Raw genomic sequence first — 17,658 nt, forward strand, 5'->3', positions numbered from 1 at the left:
ATACAGGAGATACCATGTCACTGTTTGTTACTATTTGTTATGTGTCCTGTTCTATATAGGTTCATTTTTGAGTTTGCCAACCATTAGAGTATACAAGTTTATAGGTCATTTGGGAACTTTTATATCCTGTAGCAGAGTGTTTTTCATAGTGTGTCCTATAATCCTTTAGTGGGTCATGAAATCAATTTTGTGGGTCAGAAACAGGGTTTAAAAAATGAAATGGAAGAGTAAATATTAGAGTACATCACAGGGTAGAGAGGGAAATATTGTTTCTGAAATTTGTTTGAAGTAGCTGTGATATGTGTGTGTCTGGGTTGCACTGTATTTCAGACTAAAGGTCATGGTTAAATGTGTTTGAAAAACACTTTTTTGGAGTAGCCTTTCTCAACCACAGCCCTATTGACATTTTGGGCTAGATGATTTTTTCTGTGGCTGCTGTCCTGTGCAACGTAGGATGTTTAGCTGGATCCCTGGCTTTTACCCACTAGATGTCAGTAGCATTTCTGCAGTGGTAACAACCAAAAATGTCCTTGCCCATTAGTTCCTGGGGGGGAGGCACAGAACTGATCCTTGGTGAGAACTGTCGCTTAGAGCAAGCATTCTTTCTGACAATTTACTCTGTTGGATTGGAAGGATAGCTTTATGATTGGGACTAATATTGTATCTTGTGGAAAGAACATAAGTTTTAGACCTCTGGAGATTTGATCTGTGTTTTGTTGTCTACTGGTTGTATGGTTTTGGGCAAGTTATTTTTTTCCGAGCCTCATTTTTTCATCTATAAGATGGGAATTTTAATACCTACTTAATCTAAAAATACTTACTATAGTACATAGTGCATCATAGACTTCAATATGGTCAGAGATATTAGTGTCTAGGTTTATTTTTGTCTCAATCAAGTTTGTTTGAATAACTTTGTAGAAGTAAACAATTTTAAAAATTCATATAAACAAATTTTTAAAAAGTTAAATTGTATGTGCTCTGGTTATCTTTTAAATTTTTTTTTTTTTTAAGATTTTATTTATTTATTTGAGAGAGAGAGAATGAGATAGAGAGAGCATGAGAGGGGGGAGGGTCAGAGGGAGAAGCAGACTCCCTGCTGAGCAGGGAGCCCGATGCGGGACTCCAGGATCATGACCTGAGCCGAAGGCAGTCGCTTAACCAACTGAGCCACCCAGGCGCCCTGGTTATCTTTTAGCTGCTAAATTTACTGACTTTTAGGTACCAGGTTGAAACAGTTGCTCATTTCGAGTGGAGATAAAGTGATTTGGGTAGTATAAGGACTTTTTTTTTTTTTTTATTTGAGAGAGAGAGAGAGAGAGAGCTTGAGCAGCAGGGAGAGGCAGAGGGAGAGGGAGAAGCAGACTCCCCGCTGAGCAGGGAGTGTGAGGCCAGACTCTATCCTAGGACCCTGCAGTCATGACCTGAGCTGAAGGCAGATGCTTTTTTTTTTTTTTTTTTTAAAGATTTTATTTATTTCTTAGAGAGAGAGACACAGCGAGAGAGGGAACACAAGCAGGGGGAGTGGGAGAGGGAGAAGCAGGCTTCCCGTGGAGCAGGGAGCCCGATGCGGGGCTCGATCCCAGGACCCTGGGATCATGACCTGAGCCGAAGGCAGACGCTTAACGACTGAGCCACCCAGGCGCCCCATAAAGGCAGATGCTTAACCAACTGAGCCACCCAGGTATTCCAGTATAAGGGCTTTTTTTTTTTTTTTTTTAAGATTTTTATTTATTTCAGGGTGCCTGGGTGCCTCATTCGTTAAGCGTCTGCCTTCAGCTCAGGTCATGATCCCAGGGTCCTGGGATCGAGCCCCGCATCGGGCTCCCTGCTCCACGGGAAGCCTGCTTCTCCCTCTCCCACTCCCCCTGCTTGTGTTCCCTCTCTCGCTGTGTCTCTCTCTCTAAGAAATAAATAAAATCTTTAAAAAAAAAAAAAGATTTTTATTTATTTCTTTGACAGAGAGAGCACAAGCAGGGGGAGCGGCAGAGGGAAAAGTAGGCTCCCTGCTGAGCAGGGGGCCGATGCAGGGCTTGATCCCAGGAACCTGGGATCAGGACCTGAGCTGAAGGCAGATGCTTAACCGACTGAGCCACCCAGGCGCCCCAAGGACTTCTAATGATAGTTTTATTTGGGCTGACTATAAAAATAACAGAAAAACCCAAGTAGGGCTTAATATAGGTTATATTTTGTATTCTTCAGATATTATTAAATTATTACAAGAACCCTATTACATATTTAATATTATTAGCCGTATTTTACAGATGAAGAAACTGAGGTACAGAGCAATTTAGTGACTTGCTGACAGAGATGGATTCATACCTAAGCAATCTGGCTCCAGAGTCAGCACTTTTAGCTACTAAGCTGGATTGACTCTATGAATAATGTAGAATTCTTTTATACATCTAATTGGGTTCTCAATCTGTAGCATGAGCCTGGTCCTTATCTTAGCTTGTTATTAAATCTGAAGATTTTCTAACAATCCAGTGAGAATGTATGCAGAATTTCCTGCATGTCTTTTTTTTTTTTTTAAGATTTTATTTATTTATTTTGACAGAGAGACAGAGAGGAACACAAGCAGAGGGAGTGGGAGAGGGAGAAGCAGGCTTCCCGTGGAGCAGGGAGCCCGATGCGGGGCTTGATCCCAAGACCCTGGGATCATGACCTGAGCCGAAGGCAGATGCTTAACGACTGAGCCACCCAGGCACCTCTGCATGTCTTTTAAAATGTTATTTTCCTTAAGTCATATGAGGGCATTATTTATTTTTTTGCCATGCTTTGGTTTTTGTTTTTTAAAAATTGTATAGCTGATTTCTTTAGATTTATTTCTTCTTTCTACTAAGACTTATTTTTAATTAAAAATTTAATTAAATAAAATTTAATTTTATTTAATATAAATAAAATGACCCATAATAGTATTTGCTGAGATGCGCCACTAGTAAATTTTATTGTGGTCTTGTGTAGCATTTCTTAGGATAAAATCTACAACATTGGTTTAACCAGATCTGTTCTGCCTGTTGTTTTTGTCTGGCTCAGGAGCTAAGAATGATTTTTACATTTTTAAATAGTTGGAGAAAATCAAAAGAATAATATTTTATGATACGTGAAAATTATATGAAATTCACATTTCTCTGTCCATAAATAAGGTTTTATTGGAACATAGCCATACTCATTCATAGACTGCTTTTATGCTACAGCAGCTAAATTAAATAGTTGCTACAGACAGTATGCCCTGTAGAACTTAAAATATTTGCTATCAGGCCCTTTACAGAAAAAGTTGCCAACCCCTGTTCTCGATAATTTACTTACTTACCCTGGCTGCTGTTTCTTGTATTACTTCCCTTCACTAGAGTGTAAGCTCCATAAAGGCAGCGACTTTGTTTTGCTCACTAATGTATCTATCCCGAGTACCAGAAGCAGCCCAGCTTATAATAGCTGCTCATTAAATATTTGAATAAACAATGCATGAATTTATAAAAACGAATGATTAATTTTCAAAATGGTGAGAGCTAATATTTATTAAGCACCAATTCATTTTAATTTCACAGCAACCATGTAAATAAAGCACAGTGTTGTTCTTATTCTCATTTAGCACCAAGAAGAAAAACTAAGACATTGAAGGAGAAAAGTAACTTACCCAGGGTTACACAGCTAAGTAAATGATAGAACTGGGATTTGATCCTAGAGACTCTGGTCCGGATTCCTGTAAATGACTCTTAATACCTAATCCATGGTGTGTTTTCCATAAGATACTTAGTTAATTCTGCTCTGTATAGTGGAATAGTTCTGCTTTAGGAGTCCACCATCTTTTCTGATGCTTTGTCCTAAGCCTGCTACTCCTGCTGAGAACAGGCAATTAAGACAGCTTAGAATCTACTCCATTTTAAGGAATACTGGATCAGACTTGACAAACCAAGTCTAGAAGTGTGGTGTTAGTAGCTTCTTCCCCTCCATTTACGGTCTGTGTTTTTTTTTTTTAAAGATTTTATTTATTTATTTGAGAGAGAGAGAATGAGAGAGAGCACATGAGAGGCGGGAGGGTCAGAGGGAGAAGCAGACTCCCTGCCGAGCAGGGAGCCCGATGCGGGACTCGATCCCGGAACTCCAGGATCATGACCTGAGCTGAAGGCAGTTGCTTAACCAACTGAGCCACCCAGGCGCCCACGGTCTGTGTTTTTAATGTAATCAGATTTTCCCTCTTAAAATGAATTTTGAAACTTGAGTTGATATAATAGAAAGTAGATTTAATATGGCAATGGAAGTAATGGAGGATTTGAATATTATTTTGAGCTTTGATTTGAATCAAGTTTCTTGATAAGATATATGCATTTAAACATGAGAATTTAATTGCCATTAAATGTAAAAAATTAAAATTACATCTGAATAGTCATTTTCTTTGGTTGAATAGAATTAAAGAAAATGACCGTATATATATTTCTTTGTATTCATTGATTTGTAGCTTTCCTTCAAGTCCTTTTACTTTCTCATGTGCTGATGTACTAGGTTTCCATGTTGTACTATTACAATGCCTCTACCTCAGAAAAGTACATGAGTTCTTAAATAAGCTGCTGTTTATCCCATTTTTCTTTTCTTTTTTTTTTTTTTTTAAAGATTTTATTTATTTATTCATGAGAGACAGAGACAGACAGAGGCAGAGGGAGAAGCAGGCTCCCAAGGAGCAGAGAGCCCGATGCGGGACTCTATCCCAGGACCCTGGGATCATGACCCGAGCCGAAGGCAGACGCTTAACCATCTGAGCCACCCAGGCGCCCCTTATCCCATTTTTCTTAAGGAAAAAACCCCAAAACCAGTTCCTCTGAAATCATCTAGTAATAGTCTTCTAATAACTCAATATTTTATAATTATTTCTGGAACAGATCAGACTCATCTTGATATTAAAGTTTAAACAAACTATAATAGAATATTTTTTTTTTTAAGATTTTATTTATTTGACAGAGAGAGACAACAGCAAGAGAGGGAACAAAAGCCCGGGGAGTGGGAGAGGGAGAAGCAGGCTTCCCGCAGAGCAGGGAGCCCGATGCGATCCCAGGACCCTGGGATCATGACCTGAGCTGAAGGCAAATGCTTAACAGACTGAGCCACCCAGGCGCCCCTAATGGAGTATTTTTTAATTTTTACATTGTAAAAGTAGTATAATAGCATAAAGAACATTTGAACAAAGATAAAAACACTTACAACGTCATCCTAACATAACTATTTTAAAATTTCATACAACTTTATAGAGTATCTGTATTTTTAGTATGTATATAGAGTAACAGAATTTTAGGTTTGGAGGGAGTCGGTCTAATCCCTTTTATTTAAAGAAATTATGTCATGTGTTGGTGCATGCATCATTTAACTGTATCATCAAGCCCTTCAGAATGCAAACCAGTATCTTGCTGACCTAGTGTACTTTTTATTACACCATTATAATTTGTTAATTTATGAATTTCCCGTATTTGTACTTGAACCAAGTGTAAGGGAGGTATTCTGCTATGTACAAAACTAAATAGGAATGCATTTGAATATTTTTTATTGGTGCATATTTACATATATTTATTATGTCTTTCTTTTAAAATTTTTTTCAGCTTTCTAAAACAAACTTTTCCAACAACAATGATTTCCGTGCTCTTCTGCAGTCTCTGTATGCTACTTTTAAGGAGTTCAAAATGCATGAGCAGATCGAAAACGAATACATTATTGGTTTGCTTCAACAACGCAGCCAGACCATTTATAATGTACATTCTGACAATAAACTCTCTGAGATGCTTAGCCTCTTTGAAAAGGGACTGAAGAATGTTAAGGTGAGTTACAAAAATGGGTATTTATCACAATTGTGTCATTTGCTGGTATGTCAGCAAAAAGTGTTAGCATTTTATAGTAAATGATGTTATGTTATAGAAAAAATATTCTGATACTTGTTAAAGGCAGTAAGGAAGACTTTATTTGGGGGATTACTACATTGAGGTTTTGCAGTAGGGGTGAGAGATTGGACTCTCAACTCTGAATATATCAAGGATAGCTGAGGATTTATAGCCAAGGAGCAGAGTGGGGGTCAGGAAAATTACTAAGAGGAAACATCAAGGCTAGGGAGAATCTTGCTAGACTGACTCAAGAGGGTTTTTGCTGAAGGCAGACCAGGGTGATAAGATATTGAGAGTGGATAGATACTGAGGATGATCAGATGCCAAGGGTAGAGGGATTTTTGCTAAACTGACTCAGAATGACTTTAGCTAAAACTGGACTAAGTGGGCCAAGGACAGAGCTCAAGGTTGAGGCCTAGTTGAGAAGAGTGCTCAGAGGAGCCTGTCTCAGGTTGATGAGAATCTTTGTGAGTTACTTCTTCATTACCGTGTATAAAATTTTATAGTGAATGCTCCTCCCCAAATTAAAGTTGTTTTTGTAAGTTGAAATTTTAATTACCATAAAATTTTTACTTTCTGGTAATATTTACTCAACTCCTGAAAGAAAGCTATAATAAATGCAGTTATTGGTGACTAAAGGTGAGATTGAGTGAATACTTTTATTTTATAAATTCTATTTATTTAAAAATTGAATGTTAGCTGTAATGTTTACTGTCTTTCCTTTTTCCATATTTTAGGGTGCAGGGATTGTTAAACAGGACAATTTTTTTTTTTTTTTTTAAAGATTTATTTATTTGAGAGAGAATGAGAGACAGAGAGCATGAGAGGGAGGAGGGTCAGAGGGAGAAGCAGACTCCCTGCCGAGCAGGGAGCCCGATGCGGGACTCGATCCCGGGACTCCAGGATCATGACCTGAGCCGAAGGCAGTCGCTTAACCAACTGAGCCACCCAGGCGCCCTAAACAGGACAATTTTCAATTGTAGAACATAGAATTAGCCATATTTGAGTGTAGTTTAGGATAATGATATAGAAAGATTTTCCTTTTAATTATATTTACATATTGTTAGAAATTTGAAATTTGATCTTCATTTACAGTCTCCCTTCTGGCTTGGTGAAACATGGACGTAAGTTGCAACTGTGTCAAACCACCACACACCTTTCACTTACAGATTTGTGTTCTAGAAAGACTTTTACAGCAAGGAGGAGGATGGGTTGAAGGGAAAGAAAAGACTGAAGCAGGAAGACTGTTCCCAAAAATATTGAAATAGTGTCTGGAAGAAGACACAGTAACTCCTTGGTGGAGAAGTGGGCAGTTGGGTGAGGGTAGGGTACTGGGTAGTGATGGAAGGGAGATTTACTTTTTATTGAATACTTCTTTGTACTCTTTCAGTTTTATATCATGTTCATGTATTCCTATTCAATAAAATGATTAAGATCTGAACTAAAGTAGTAGCCAGTGGAGATAGAGGGAAGGGGACAGACTTGAGAATTATATAGGACATAAAATTGATAGCATGTAGGGTGTGCATATAAAGGAAAAAGGAAAACAGAAAGAGAAAGGAAATAAGAATGAGAATTGAGCCTAAATTTCTAGGGAATATAGAAAAGGCTTGGGGAATAAAAAGATCCATTTTGGACATGTTGAGTTTGAACTGCTTGTGCAGTCCAGGTGGGCATTTATTAATAGGAGGAGGTGTAGATGGGCTTCAGGATCAGAAGAGTAATTTGACTTGGAAAAGCAAATTTGATCATTCTTAGCATGTGAAGTGGAAATGGAAGCCACTTGGGATGCTTAGGGAAAATGTGTAAAATCTTCAGAGAATAGGACATTGGATGGAATGTTGAGAAGCAGTTGAATAAATTAGTACAAAAAGGAGGAGACTACAGAAGACTCAGCAGGGATAAAATATTCCTATATTTTAAAAGTTTCATTATTTTGTAAAATTCCATGTTTTAAGTTGAGAGGGCTGATGTAGAAGTGATAGCTGTTACAGGGAGGAGATGGCATCTTAGTTCATGTGAGAAAACCTTTTAGCTGTTGTCCAGAATTAGACTGATTTACTTCAGGATGTCATGAGCCCCTTATCTTTGGAAGTATGTTGATACCTGGCCTTTTGAAGTAGACATGGTCTTCTCTCAGCGTAACGTAACAGACGTTGTGGATTGTGTAGTGGAGGGTACGCTGGATGAGTATGAAGGGACTCTGGTGATCGAGTCCACTAGGCTCTTGAGGACTGCTCAGACATAGATTAAGAAAACTGAAACAGAGAGATTATTATAAATGTATACATTAGAAATCAATAGAAGTTTTGAGCAAATACTTGCTATTTTTAGACTTTTAATGACATTTTGAAGTAAGAGATCACATTACTGAAAGAAATCAAGGTTCCTTTGCAAGATATTTTAAGGACATCTTTTATGCTTCAAAAAATACAGAGACCACTTTGCTATTTGTCAGTCTATTTTTTTCCTGAGGTTTTATGTTGTATTTTAAACTTACTTCCTATGATCAGTATAATATAAATAAGGAAGCAAAACTTATAGGATATAATTTTTTTTTACGTTTCTAGAATGAATGTGAGCAGTTAAATTATGCAAAACAGCTAAAAGAGAGATTGGAGGCTTTTACAAGAGATTTTCTTCCTCACATGAAAGAGGAAGAGGAGGTAAGCATAATTTTTTCTCCCTTATGTTTTGATTTATAAAATTTTTAAGATGTTGTTTTGCCTTTCATTCTTCAAAATAATGCATAGGAAGATAAGCCTCTGGTTCATTTTAGGAAAGGAAGAAAACCCCAAGAAAACATAAATTTTGTTACCTCAGAGAGGTTGTCACTGAATCAATGATTTAATTCATTTGCTCAACTAATATTTATTTTATTATTATGTAGATGGCACTGTATTGAATGTTAATAGCTTTTTATGTTACCTTAATATCTTAGAACCTTTAGAGGATTCTTGAAACTTTTTATTTATTTATTTATTTATTTTAATTTTTAATCTTTTTTTTTTTTTTAAGATTTTATTTATTTGAGAGAGAGAATGAGAGAGTCAGAGGGAGAAGCAGGGAGCCCGATGCGGGACTTGATCCCGGGACTCCAGGATCATGACCTGAGCCGAAGGCAGTCACTTAACCAGCTGAACCACCCAGGCGCCCCTCTTGAAACTTTTTAATGTTTTGTGTATTTTCATGCTAAGCTTAAAGAATTTTTAGTGTTCTTTTTTTTTTTTTGGTAGGGGATTTTGGTAATCAAATGGTAGTGTTAAACTTAACCAATTTTATTCCTAGTACACATGTATTAGGATATCACTGAGTGGATGAGCAAAAGATTTTCCCATTCTCTTCTTTCTCTAAAAGTGGGGTGAATATTAGGATTAGGGTAAAGAATAGAAAAATTATTTTATGAGGAACTGGATTCTTGTTTAGTTGTTAATCAGTTACTGTGATGATTATCACCTATGGCTTCACCTTATAATCAGATCTGTATTTAAAAAAACAAAACCAAACCCCACATTTCAGCTCTTTCCAAACTGATTAAATCAGAGATACTGGCCTAGATATATTTGAAAGGTCCCCAAGTCATTGTAATATGAAACCAGCATTGAAGCCACTGAGTTACTCGAGTAGTGTTTCTTAACCTGTGATGCACATCAAAATTATCTGTGGAACCAAAAAAAAAAAAACAGAAGACAACTGTGCCTTCATTTCTTAAAGATTCTAATTCTATAAATTGGAGGTTGGGACTAAGCATCTGTTTCAAAGAAGAAATGTAGATAGTTCAAGGTCTCAGTAGAGCTCTGAGTTTTAGGGTTCTTAGTACACTGGGTACCTTTCTACCTTTCTTATATGATTTAGAGGTCCTACTGAGGTAGAGTTCAGTTGCTGGAGTAGCAAAAGGCAGTTAACTGACGTAAATGTCTAACCATATGAGACTGCTTAAGAGTGTTTGACAGCTTTGCACAGGAAAACCTTCTGCTTCTGATGCTTTTTAGTTACTTGGGATTTATTAGCCAGAGAAGCCATAGAAAGAAGGGTCTTTTTGGTGATATTTTTCTCTACACTTTTTTGGATAAGCTGACTTGGTGGCAACAACCAAAATTTTTCTCTCTTGGAAATACAGGGTCATAATACTACAATTGAGCCATTAATTCAAAGGTGTAGGGTAAACAAAACTAGTTAAGCATCTTTCCTTATGAATGTTTCATTTAGGTTTTTCAGCCAATGTTAATGGAATATTTTACCTATGAAGAGCTTAAGGATATTAAGAAGAAAGTGATTGCACAACACTGCTCTCAGAAGGACACCGCGGAACTCCTTAGAGGTCTTAGCCTGTGGAATCAAGCTGAGGAGCGACAGAAGTTTTTTAAATATTGTGTGGATGAAAAGTCAGATAAAGGTGAGATTCATATGTTTAGATAGTGAGTGATTAAGTTCTGAAGCCGTTTGCATCTTGTTGATAAGAACTTTAGGTTTTGTTTGAAGACTAATTTAAGCCATTTCTTTTTTTTTTTTTTTAAGATGTTTTTATTTATTTATTTGACAGAGTGAGACACAGTGAGAGAGGGAACACAAGCAGGGGGAGTGCGACAGGGAGAAGCAGGCTTCCTGCCGAGCAGGGAGCCCGATGCGGGGCTTGATCCCAGGACCCTGGGATCATGACCCGAGCTGAAGGAGACGCTTAACGACTGAGCCACCCAGGCACCCCGCCATTTATTTTCTTTTTTTTTTTTTATTTATTTGACAGAGAGAGCAACAGCCAGAGAGGGAACACAAGCTGGGGGAGTGGAAGAGGGAGAAGCAGGCTTCCCGCAGAGCAGGGTGCCCGATGCGGGGCTCGATCCCAGGACCCTGGGATCATGACCTGAGCCGAAGGCAGATGCTTAATGACTGAGCCACCCAGGCGCCCCTAAGCCATTTATTTTCAAGTGTACATTTAATTGAAGACAGTAATTTCTTTTTTTTTTTTTTTAAAGATTTTATTTATTTGAGAGAGAACAAGCGATGGGGAGGGACACAGTGTGGGGGGGCGGGAAAAGAGAGAGAGAGAGAAGCAGACTCCCCGCTGATCAGGAAGCCTGATGGGGGGCTCAATCCCAGGCCCCTGAGCTGAAGGCTGACGCTTAACCAACTGAGCCACCCAGGCGCCCCGAAGACCGTGGTTTCTAAAAATTTGGTGTGATTTATGATAATTTAACATCCCATATGCAATGTAGTGTTGGGCCACGTGCAGTATAGTGTTTCTTAAAGGAACTTATGTAGTAATAATAATAATTATTATTTTTTTGGTCAATCAGAATTATTGAATGCTATCATATACAGAGCACTTTTGCAGTATCATCCAACTTTCCTTTTTTTTCCCCTCCCATCATCCAGCTTACTGAGCTCCATTGACCATAGTGACTGATTTTATCTTTTCTTGTTTTTTTCCATCAGTCTTTAAAATCAATTATGCTTATAGCTTTATTTCCATCCTTTTCCTTCTCTTAGCTTATATCCAGTAATACACGGGAGCAAGTATGAGAGGCATTGTTTTTCTCTGTACAGTTACTTTGAGAAAACAAATGAGAAATGCAAATAAAGTATGCTTGCCTTTTTTTCTTCATAGACTACTTCCTCATATTTATTATTGATCTTTGATAGCTTTGCCTTTTAAAACATCATTAAAGAAAATTGGCATCCTCAGGCTAGTAAAAATTTCTTTTCTGCTTCTAGATGGGCAGTATCAGTGACATTCCTCTTAAAATAGCTTAAAATTCTTTGAAATTGGTCCTTTTCTCTTCATTTAACAAAGTAGGTGAGATGCATGTTGAAACAAAAATGTTTTTATAGGTGAACCTATAATTAAACCCATAAAGCTTGTGTGCTCACTCTGAAATGCAGCTTGTGCCTTAGACACCAAGCCAAGACCTGTTGTGTCTAGTTTAATTGTAATTGTAACATGGGATTTAAAAGCATCACACTTACTACATTTAGTTTTCCCACTCCTTCAAAGCAAATTATAGCTGTATTATGATTAAATATTTGCCATTTGAAAAGGGTTAGGTTAAAGTAATTTGATCAGGGGCGCCTGGATGGCTCAGATGGTTAAGCGGCTGCCTTCGGCTCAGGTCATGATCCCAGGGTCCTGGGATCGAGTCCTGCATCGGGCTCCTGACTCAGCGGGGAGTCTGCTTCTTCCTCTCCCTCTGCCGCTCCCACTGCTCATGCTCGCTCGCTCTCTGTATCTCTGTGTCTCAAATGAATAAATAAAATCTTTAAAAAAAAAAAAAAAGTAATTTGATCATAGCATTTCTGTATTTAAGTTGCTTTGTGAGGGCAAATCAAAATATACAGTGTACCTCAAATTCTTTGCAGTCCTTATTGATGAATCTCTTGTAGTTTGTAGTCTGTATTGTAGCACTTCATTTGCATTTTTTGGAAAATTGCTAATGAAGTAATTCATTATAGGAAATTGGACATTCAATGACTTTTTTTTTTAAGATTTTATTTATTTGACAGAGAGACATAGTGAGAGAGGAAACACAAGCAGGGGGAATGGGAGAGGGAGAAGCAGGCTTCCCACCGAGCAGGGAGCCTGATGCGGGGCTCGATCCCGGGACCCTGGAACCATGACCTGAGCCCAAGGCAGACGCTTAATGACTGAGCCACCCAGGTGCCCCTCAATGACTGTTTTTTAAAATAATTGCTGACAAAAGACTGCTGATAAATGTACACCAACATTAGAAATGTTTACATGGTCTCAGCTGGCTCACAAATAGTAGTGGGTTTGGCCACCTGTGGTTACAGAAGTTAGATTTCACAGACCTCTTATACCAAATGTGAAAATCAGAGAGGGAGCACAAGGAAAATATTGACAGGAGTCCTAATACATGAATGGAATGTGTTGTGAGATTTGTGTGTGTCATTAAAAATGCCTTGGAGATCTCATAATCTGGCCGACTCTACACTTGAAGCTGTATAACCTGCTGGGTTCCTTTTTCAAATGATGCTTCTTATGCTACAAAGTGAGTATTGTTTTTTCTGTGACGCCTTTGTAAGAGGGAGTCAATTCTGTATTCATTATTGTAGCTCCCACTGATGAAGTATGATTTGGGCCATGATAGTTTAACCCTACGGGTTCTTAACAAGTTGAACATCCCCATGTTACCACTAATCCATGTTACTTCCTTTTCACATCTTGAAAGCAGGAAGGAGTGGACTTTAGGCACTGGATTTTATTTATAGAAATGTGATTGTAATTTCTTACTGCATTTGTTCTTACAGCCTTTAATGTTAAAGTTTTTCTTTTCTTTTATTTCAGAAGCGGAAGTGTCAGAACAATCCACAGGTATAACCCATCTTCCTCCTGAGGTAATGCTGTCAATTTTCAGTTATCTTAATCCTCAAGAATTGTGTCGATGCAGTCAAGTAAGCACTAAATGGTCTCAGCTCGCAAAAACTGGATCGCTTTGGAAACATCTTTACCCTGTTCATTGGGCTAGAGGTAGGTAAATGAGACTTTTAGTTTGTTTTAAAAATTACTTCAGTCTATTTTTTAAAATGATTACTTGTAGACATTAATAAGCAGAGTCAGGGAGGGAAATTCTGAGAGGTCAACCAAAAAGTAGATTTCACAGTTAGATGATGTGTTTTTTGTGAACACTTTTGAAAAACTAGCAATGCTGAAGTATTCGTGGGTGATTTATGTGATGTGCGCAATTTCTTTTAAGATAATTAAGAAAAAAATAGGGGAGAGAATGCAAAATAATTGGCAAAATGATAATTGTTGAAGATAAGTGATGAGGTCATGGGTATTCATTATGCTACTTATTAAATGCTACGTCTACTTTTGCCTGTATTTGGAGTTAAAATGAAATTAATAGGTTGTCAGAACAGCTTTAAATAATTAGATTATTTCAAAATATAGAATAAATTCTTTTTTTTTTTTTTTTTAAAGATTTTATTTATTTATTTGACAGAGACACAGCGAGAGAGGGAACACAAGCAGGGGGAGTGGGAGAGGGAGAAGCAGGCTTCCCGTAGAGCAGGGAGCCCGATGCGGGGCTCGATCCCAGGACCCTGGGATCATGACCTGAGCTGAAGGCAGTCGCTTAACCAACTGAGCCACCCAGGCACCCAAAAATATAGAATAAATTCTATAAAATTTAAAGATGGGCACCATTATGGCTGCCTTGGTAGTGGCTCAAAATAACTGAATCTGTTTTGTCTTTAGCATTTTTTTTGTGATTGGTAATGCCTCATTCTAAATCACAATTTCATATTTATTTCATTGTGGTAAGTTACTTTTACATGTAAACAAAGAAAATTTCCTTTTCATGAGCATATAGTACAGTCATGGAGTAAAAGCAAGTAATATGGCATACATTTTTCTATATGAAACTGAATTAAAAGTTTCTTCTAAGTGACTGTTTTAACTTCACATTTAAAATAAATGTTTTTGTTTTCTATAATTGGTCAGTTTGACATGGAGATATATATTTCTCACATAATTAAATTATAAATTGAATTTAAAAAATTAATTTTTATGTTAATATATAGCACCCTTAAAATAGCTGTTGTTAGATATTTATTTTTTGAGCAAAGCTATTTGAAGTATTGGGTAGACTTATTAAATGATTAGAATTATTTATGTAGAATAAATTTTCCTATTGTAGTAAAATGAAACATTGAGAAGGCAAATATGGATATATTTAATACTTTTTTGTTTAGCGATATTTTTAATTATTAATAACTAATTAATAGGGATTAATACATAATTAAGTACTCTTTGATGTAAAGATCAAATGTAAAAATGCTGTACAAGACTTCTGTGACCTTAACCAGATCTTGGAGTCAGACGCGCTACCGTTGTGCGGCGAGGTCGGCCAACCTTAACCAGATCTTAACTGCTTCTCTTTTTTGTTTTTTATATGTTTAAACAAAAAGTGTCAATAAAATCTTTTTTTTTTTAAATTTATTTATGGTGTTTGTTTTCTTTTTTTTTTTTTTTTTTAATTTTTTTAAATGTTTTATTTATTCATGAGAGACAGAGAGAGAGAGAGAGGCAGAGGGAGAAGCAGGCTTCCCGCCGAGCAGAGAGCCCGATGCGGGACTCGATCCCAGGACCCTGGGATCATGACCTGAGCCGAAGGCAGACGCTTAACCGACTGAGCCACCCAGGCGTCCCTATGGTGCTTGTTTCTGGTGACTCTCAGTCAGAATTTATTTTACCACCATCCAGGGAACATTTTGAAATGTCTGTGAAGACATTTTTGTTTGTCCCATTTTGGGGGATTTTACAAGCCTCCAGTGAGTAGAGGCCAGGGTTGCTGCTAAATACTGTACTTCAGTGCACAGTACAGCTCCCCACAGCAAAGAATTACCCAGTCCGGAATGTCAGTACTGTTAAGACTGAGAAATTGTAGGGGCGCCTGGGTGGCTCGGTCGGTTAAGCGACTGCCTTCGGCTCAGGTCATGATCCTGGAGTCCCGGGATCGAGCCCCGCATCGGGCTCCCTGCTCAGTGGAGAGTCTGCTTCTCCCTCTGACCCTCCTCCCTCTCATGCTCTCTGTCTCTCATTCTCTCTCTCTCAAATAAATAAAATCTTAAAAAAAAAAAAAAAAAAGACTGAGAAATTGTAATTTAGATTTAATACTAAGAGTTCAATAAATTAATTCCACATTGTCTCTCACTTCACAATTGTGTAATTTAATTGCAGTATATTCTCCAGGATCTTTAAATTTATGATTTAGGGTGGGAGGATGGGTTAGCCTGGTGGTGGGTATTGAGGAGGGCACATTCTGCATGGAGCACTGGGTGTTATGCACAAACAATGAATCATGGAACACTTCATCTAGAACTAATGATGTAATGTATGGGGATTAACATAAGAATAAAACAAAAATAAATATAAAAAAAATTTATGATTTAGCTTTACCTTAATCTTTCCCCTTTGACTATGTTCCTACCTATTGCTGAATTGCTGACTATTCACTACTGAGCAGAAAGTCTTTGCTTACTTTTGTTTATTAGCTATCATCATTTGGAGGGTATTGCTGGTGCCAATGTGAAGCCACAGTAGGGGAAAAAGGTTAAGTTCTTTTCAGTGATTTCTAAAATTGCATGTAGGACTATTGATAATTACTTTTCATAATTCTTTTTTGTATGTCTGAAATTCCTTTGCATATTAAGTGTAATTTTTAAACCATAATTGAACATTTCTAACAATTGCTGGCCCATTGCTTAGAGCTCAAGTATTTCCTGTGTGCAGAGATTTTTATTGTAAAGAGGTAATTTTTTTTTTTTTTTTTTGGTAATGGTAGCCAGTCTAATCTTATTTTGTTCCTCTTTATTTATTTGTTGAGTAGGTGACTGGTATAGTGGTCCAGCAACTGAACTTGATACTGAACCTGATGAGGAATGGGTGAAAAACAGAAAAGATGAAAGTCGTGCTTTTCAGGAGTGGGATGAAGATGCTGATATAGATGAATCTGGTAAGCTGTGTTTGGAATTAAAATTAGTACATGGTTCTTTAGTAATTAATATTATATTTAACAGTTAAGTGCTTATAAATTATTAGGTGTTAAGATTACAATTCTAAACAAATTGGAGTTTATAAGCCTGGTACTTTGTAAAACTTTTTTTTTTTTTTAAAGATTTATTTATTTATTTGACAGAGACACAGTGAGAGAGGGAACACAAGCAGGGGGTAGTGGGAGAGGGAGAAGCAGGCTTCCCGCAGAGCAGGGAGACCCATGCGGGGCTCGATCCCAGGACTCTGGGATCATGACCTGAGCCGAAGGCAGATACTTAACAACTGAGCCACCCAGGCACCCCAACTTCGTAAAATTTGAAAGAATAATAAACAAATTTAAAATTTATTCTGTTTAAGTATATATAGGGTTATTTCCCATCTGTTTTTATATTTTAATGCTTAAATCAAAAAATAATCTTTGTTCTCCTTATTAAAGTAATGTACATTCATTATAGCACTTTGCGGTTTACAGTGTGTTTTTTAGGACCATTTTATTTGATCAGTTCAGCAATATTTATTGAGTCATTGTGGCCCAGAGGAAGGAGCCACGAAGCTGTTGAATCTGTTTATTCATTTGTAAACAGTCATACCACTTGCCTCACAATGTTGTTGTGGAATTAAGAAGTAATGTATATATGAAAATTCTCCGTAAATGACGAGGGATTATAATAACTAGTGTAGCTGTTCTGTAAGCACTGTGGGAGAATTGAAGGGTGACTAAGACTTTATCCCTACCCTTAAAGAACTCATATGGGAGAGAATTTAGGATAGGTAATTCTTTTTTTTTTTTAAGATTTTATTTATTTGACAAAGAGAGACACAGCGAGAGAGGGAACACAAGCAGGGGGAGTGGGAGAGGGAGAAGCAGGCTTCCCGCTGAGCAGGGAGCCCGATGCGGGGCTTGATTCCAGGACCCTGGGATCCTGACCTGAGCTGAAGGCAGATGCTTAATGACTGAGCCACCCAGGCGCTCCTAGAATAGGTAATTGTTAATTCAAGGTGTATAATAAAAAATGCCACAATAGAGGTGCAGAAAGACACTATTTGGGAGTGTGGAGGAGGGAGATACAAGTTCTTAGATACTGTTCTAGGAAATAATTACTAAAAGATGGTGAAATCATGAAAAAAAACCCAACAGATAAGATATTCTAATACCTGGTAAAACTGAAACTGTAGGGAATTTTTATTTATAACTTGCCCACTTAAAAAATACTAAGCTGGGGGCGCCTTGGTGGTACAGTCGGCTAAGCTTCTGACTCTTGGTTTCTGCTCAGGTGGTGATCT

The 17,658-nt window shown here is 37.5% G+C and overlaps 1 protein-coding gene across 1 annotated transcript in view; it reads left to right on the forward strand.

Annotated features, from left to right (window-relative positions):
- FBXL5 (F-box and leucine rich repeat protein 5) overlaps window positions 1-17,658 on the forward strand; it is a 47,206-nt gene that overhangs the window by 4,920 nt on the left and 24,628 nt on the right. The window contains exons 2-6 of the mRNA XM_035005277.1: window positions 5,586-5,801; window positions 8,432-8,527; window positions 10,071-10,257; window positions 13,162-13,344; window positions 16,208-16,333. Coding sequence (XP_034861168.1) covers window positions 5,586-5,801; window positions 8,432-8,527; window positions 10,071-10,257; window positions 13,162-13,344; window positions 16,208-16,333 — 808 coding nt within the window. The remainder of the gene's footprint in view (window positions 1-5,585; window positions 5,802-8,431; window positions 8,528-10,070; window positions 10,258-13,161; window positions 13,345-16,207; window positions 16,334-17,658) is intronic.

This window comes from Mirounga leonina, unplaced genomic scaffold (assembly GCF_011800145.1).
Source record: "Mirounga leonina isolate KUSES-001 unplaced genomic scaffold, KU_Mleo_1.0 Mir_129, whole genome shotgun sequence".
NCBI classification, from domain to species: Eukaryota; Metazoa; Chordata; class Mammalia; order Carnivora; family Phocidae; genus Mirounga; species Mirounga leonina.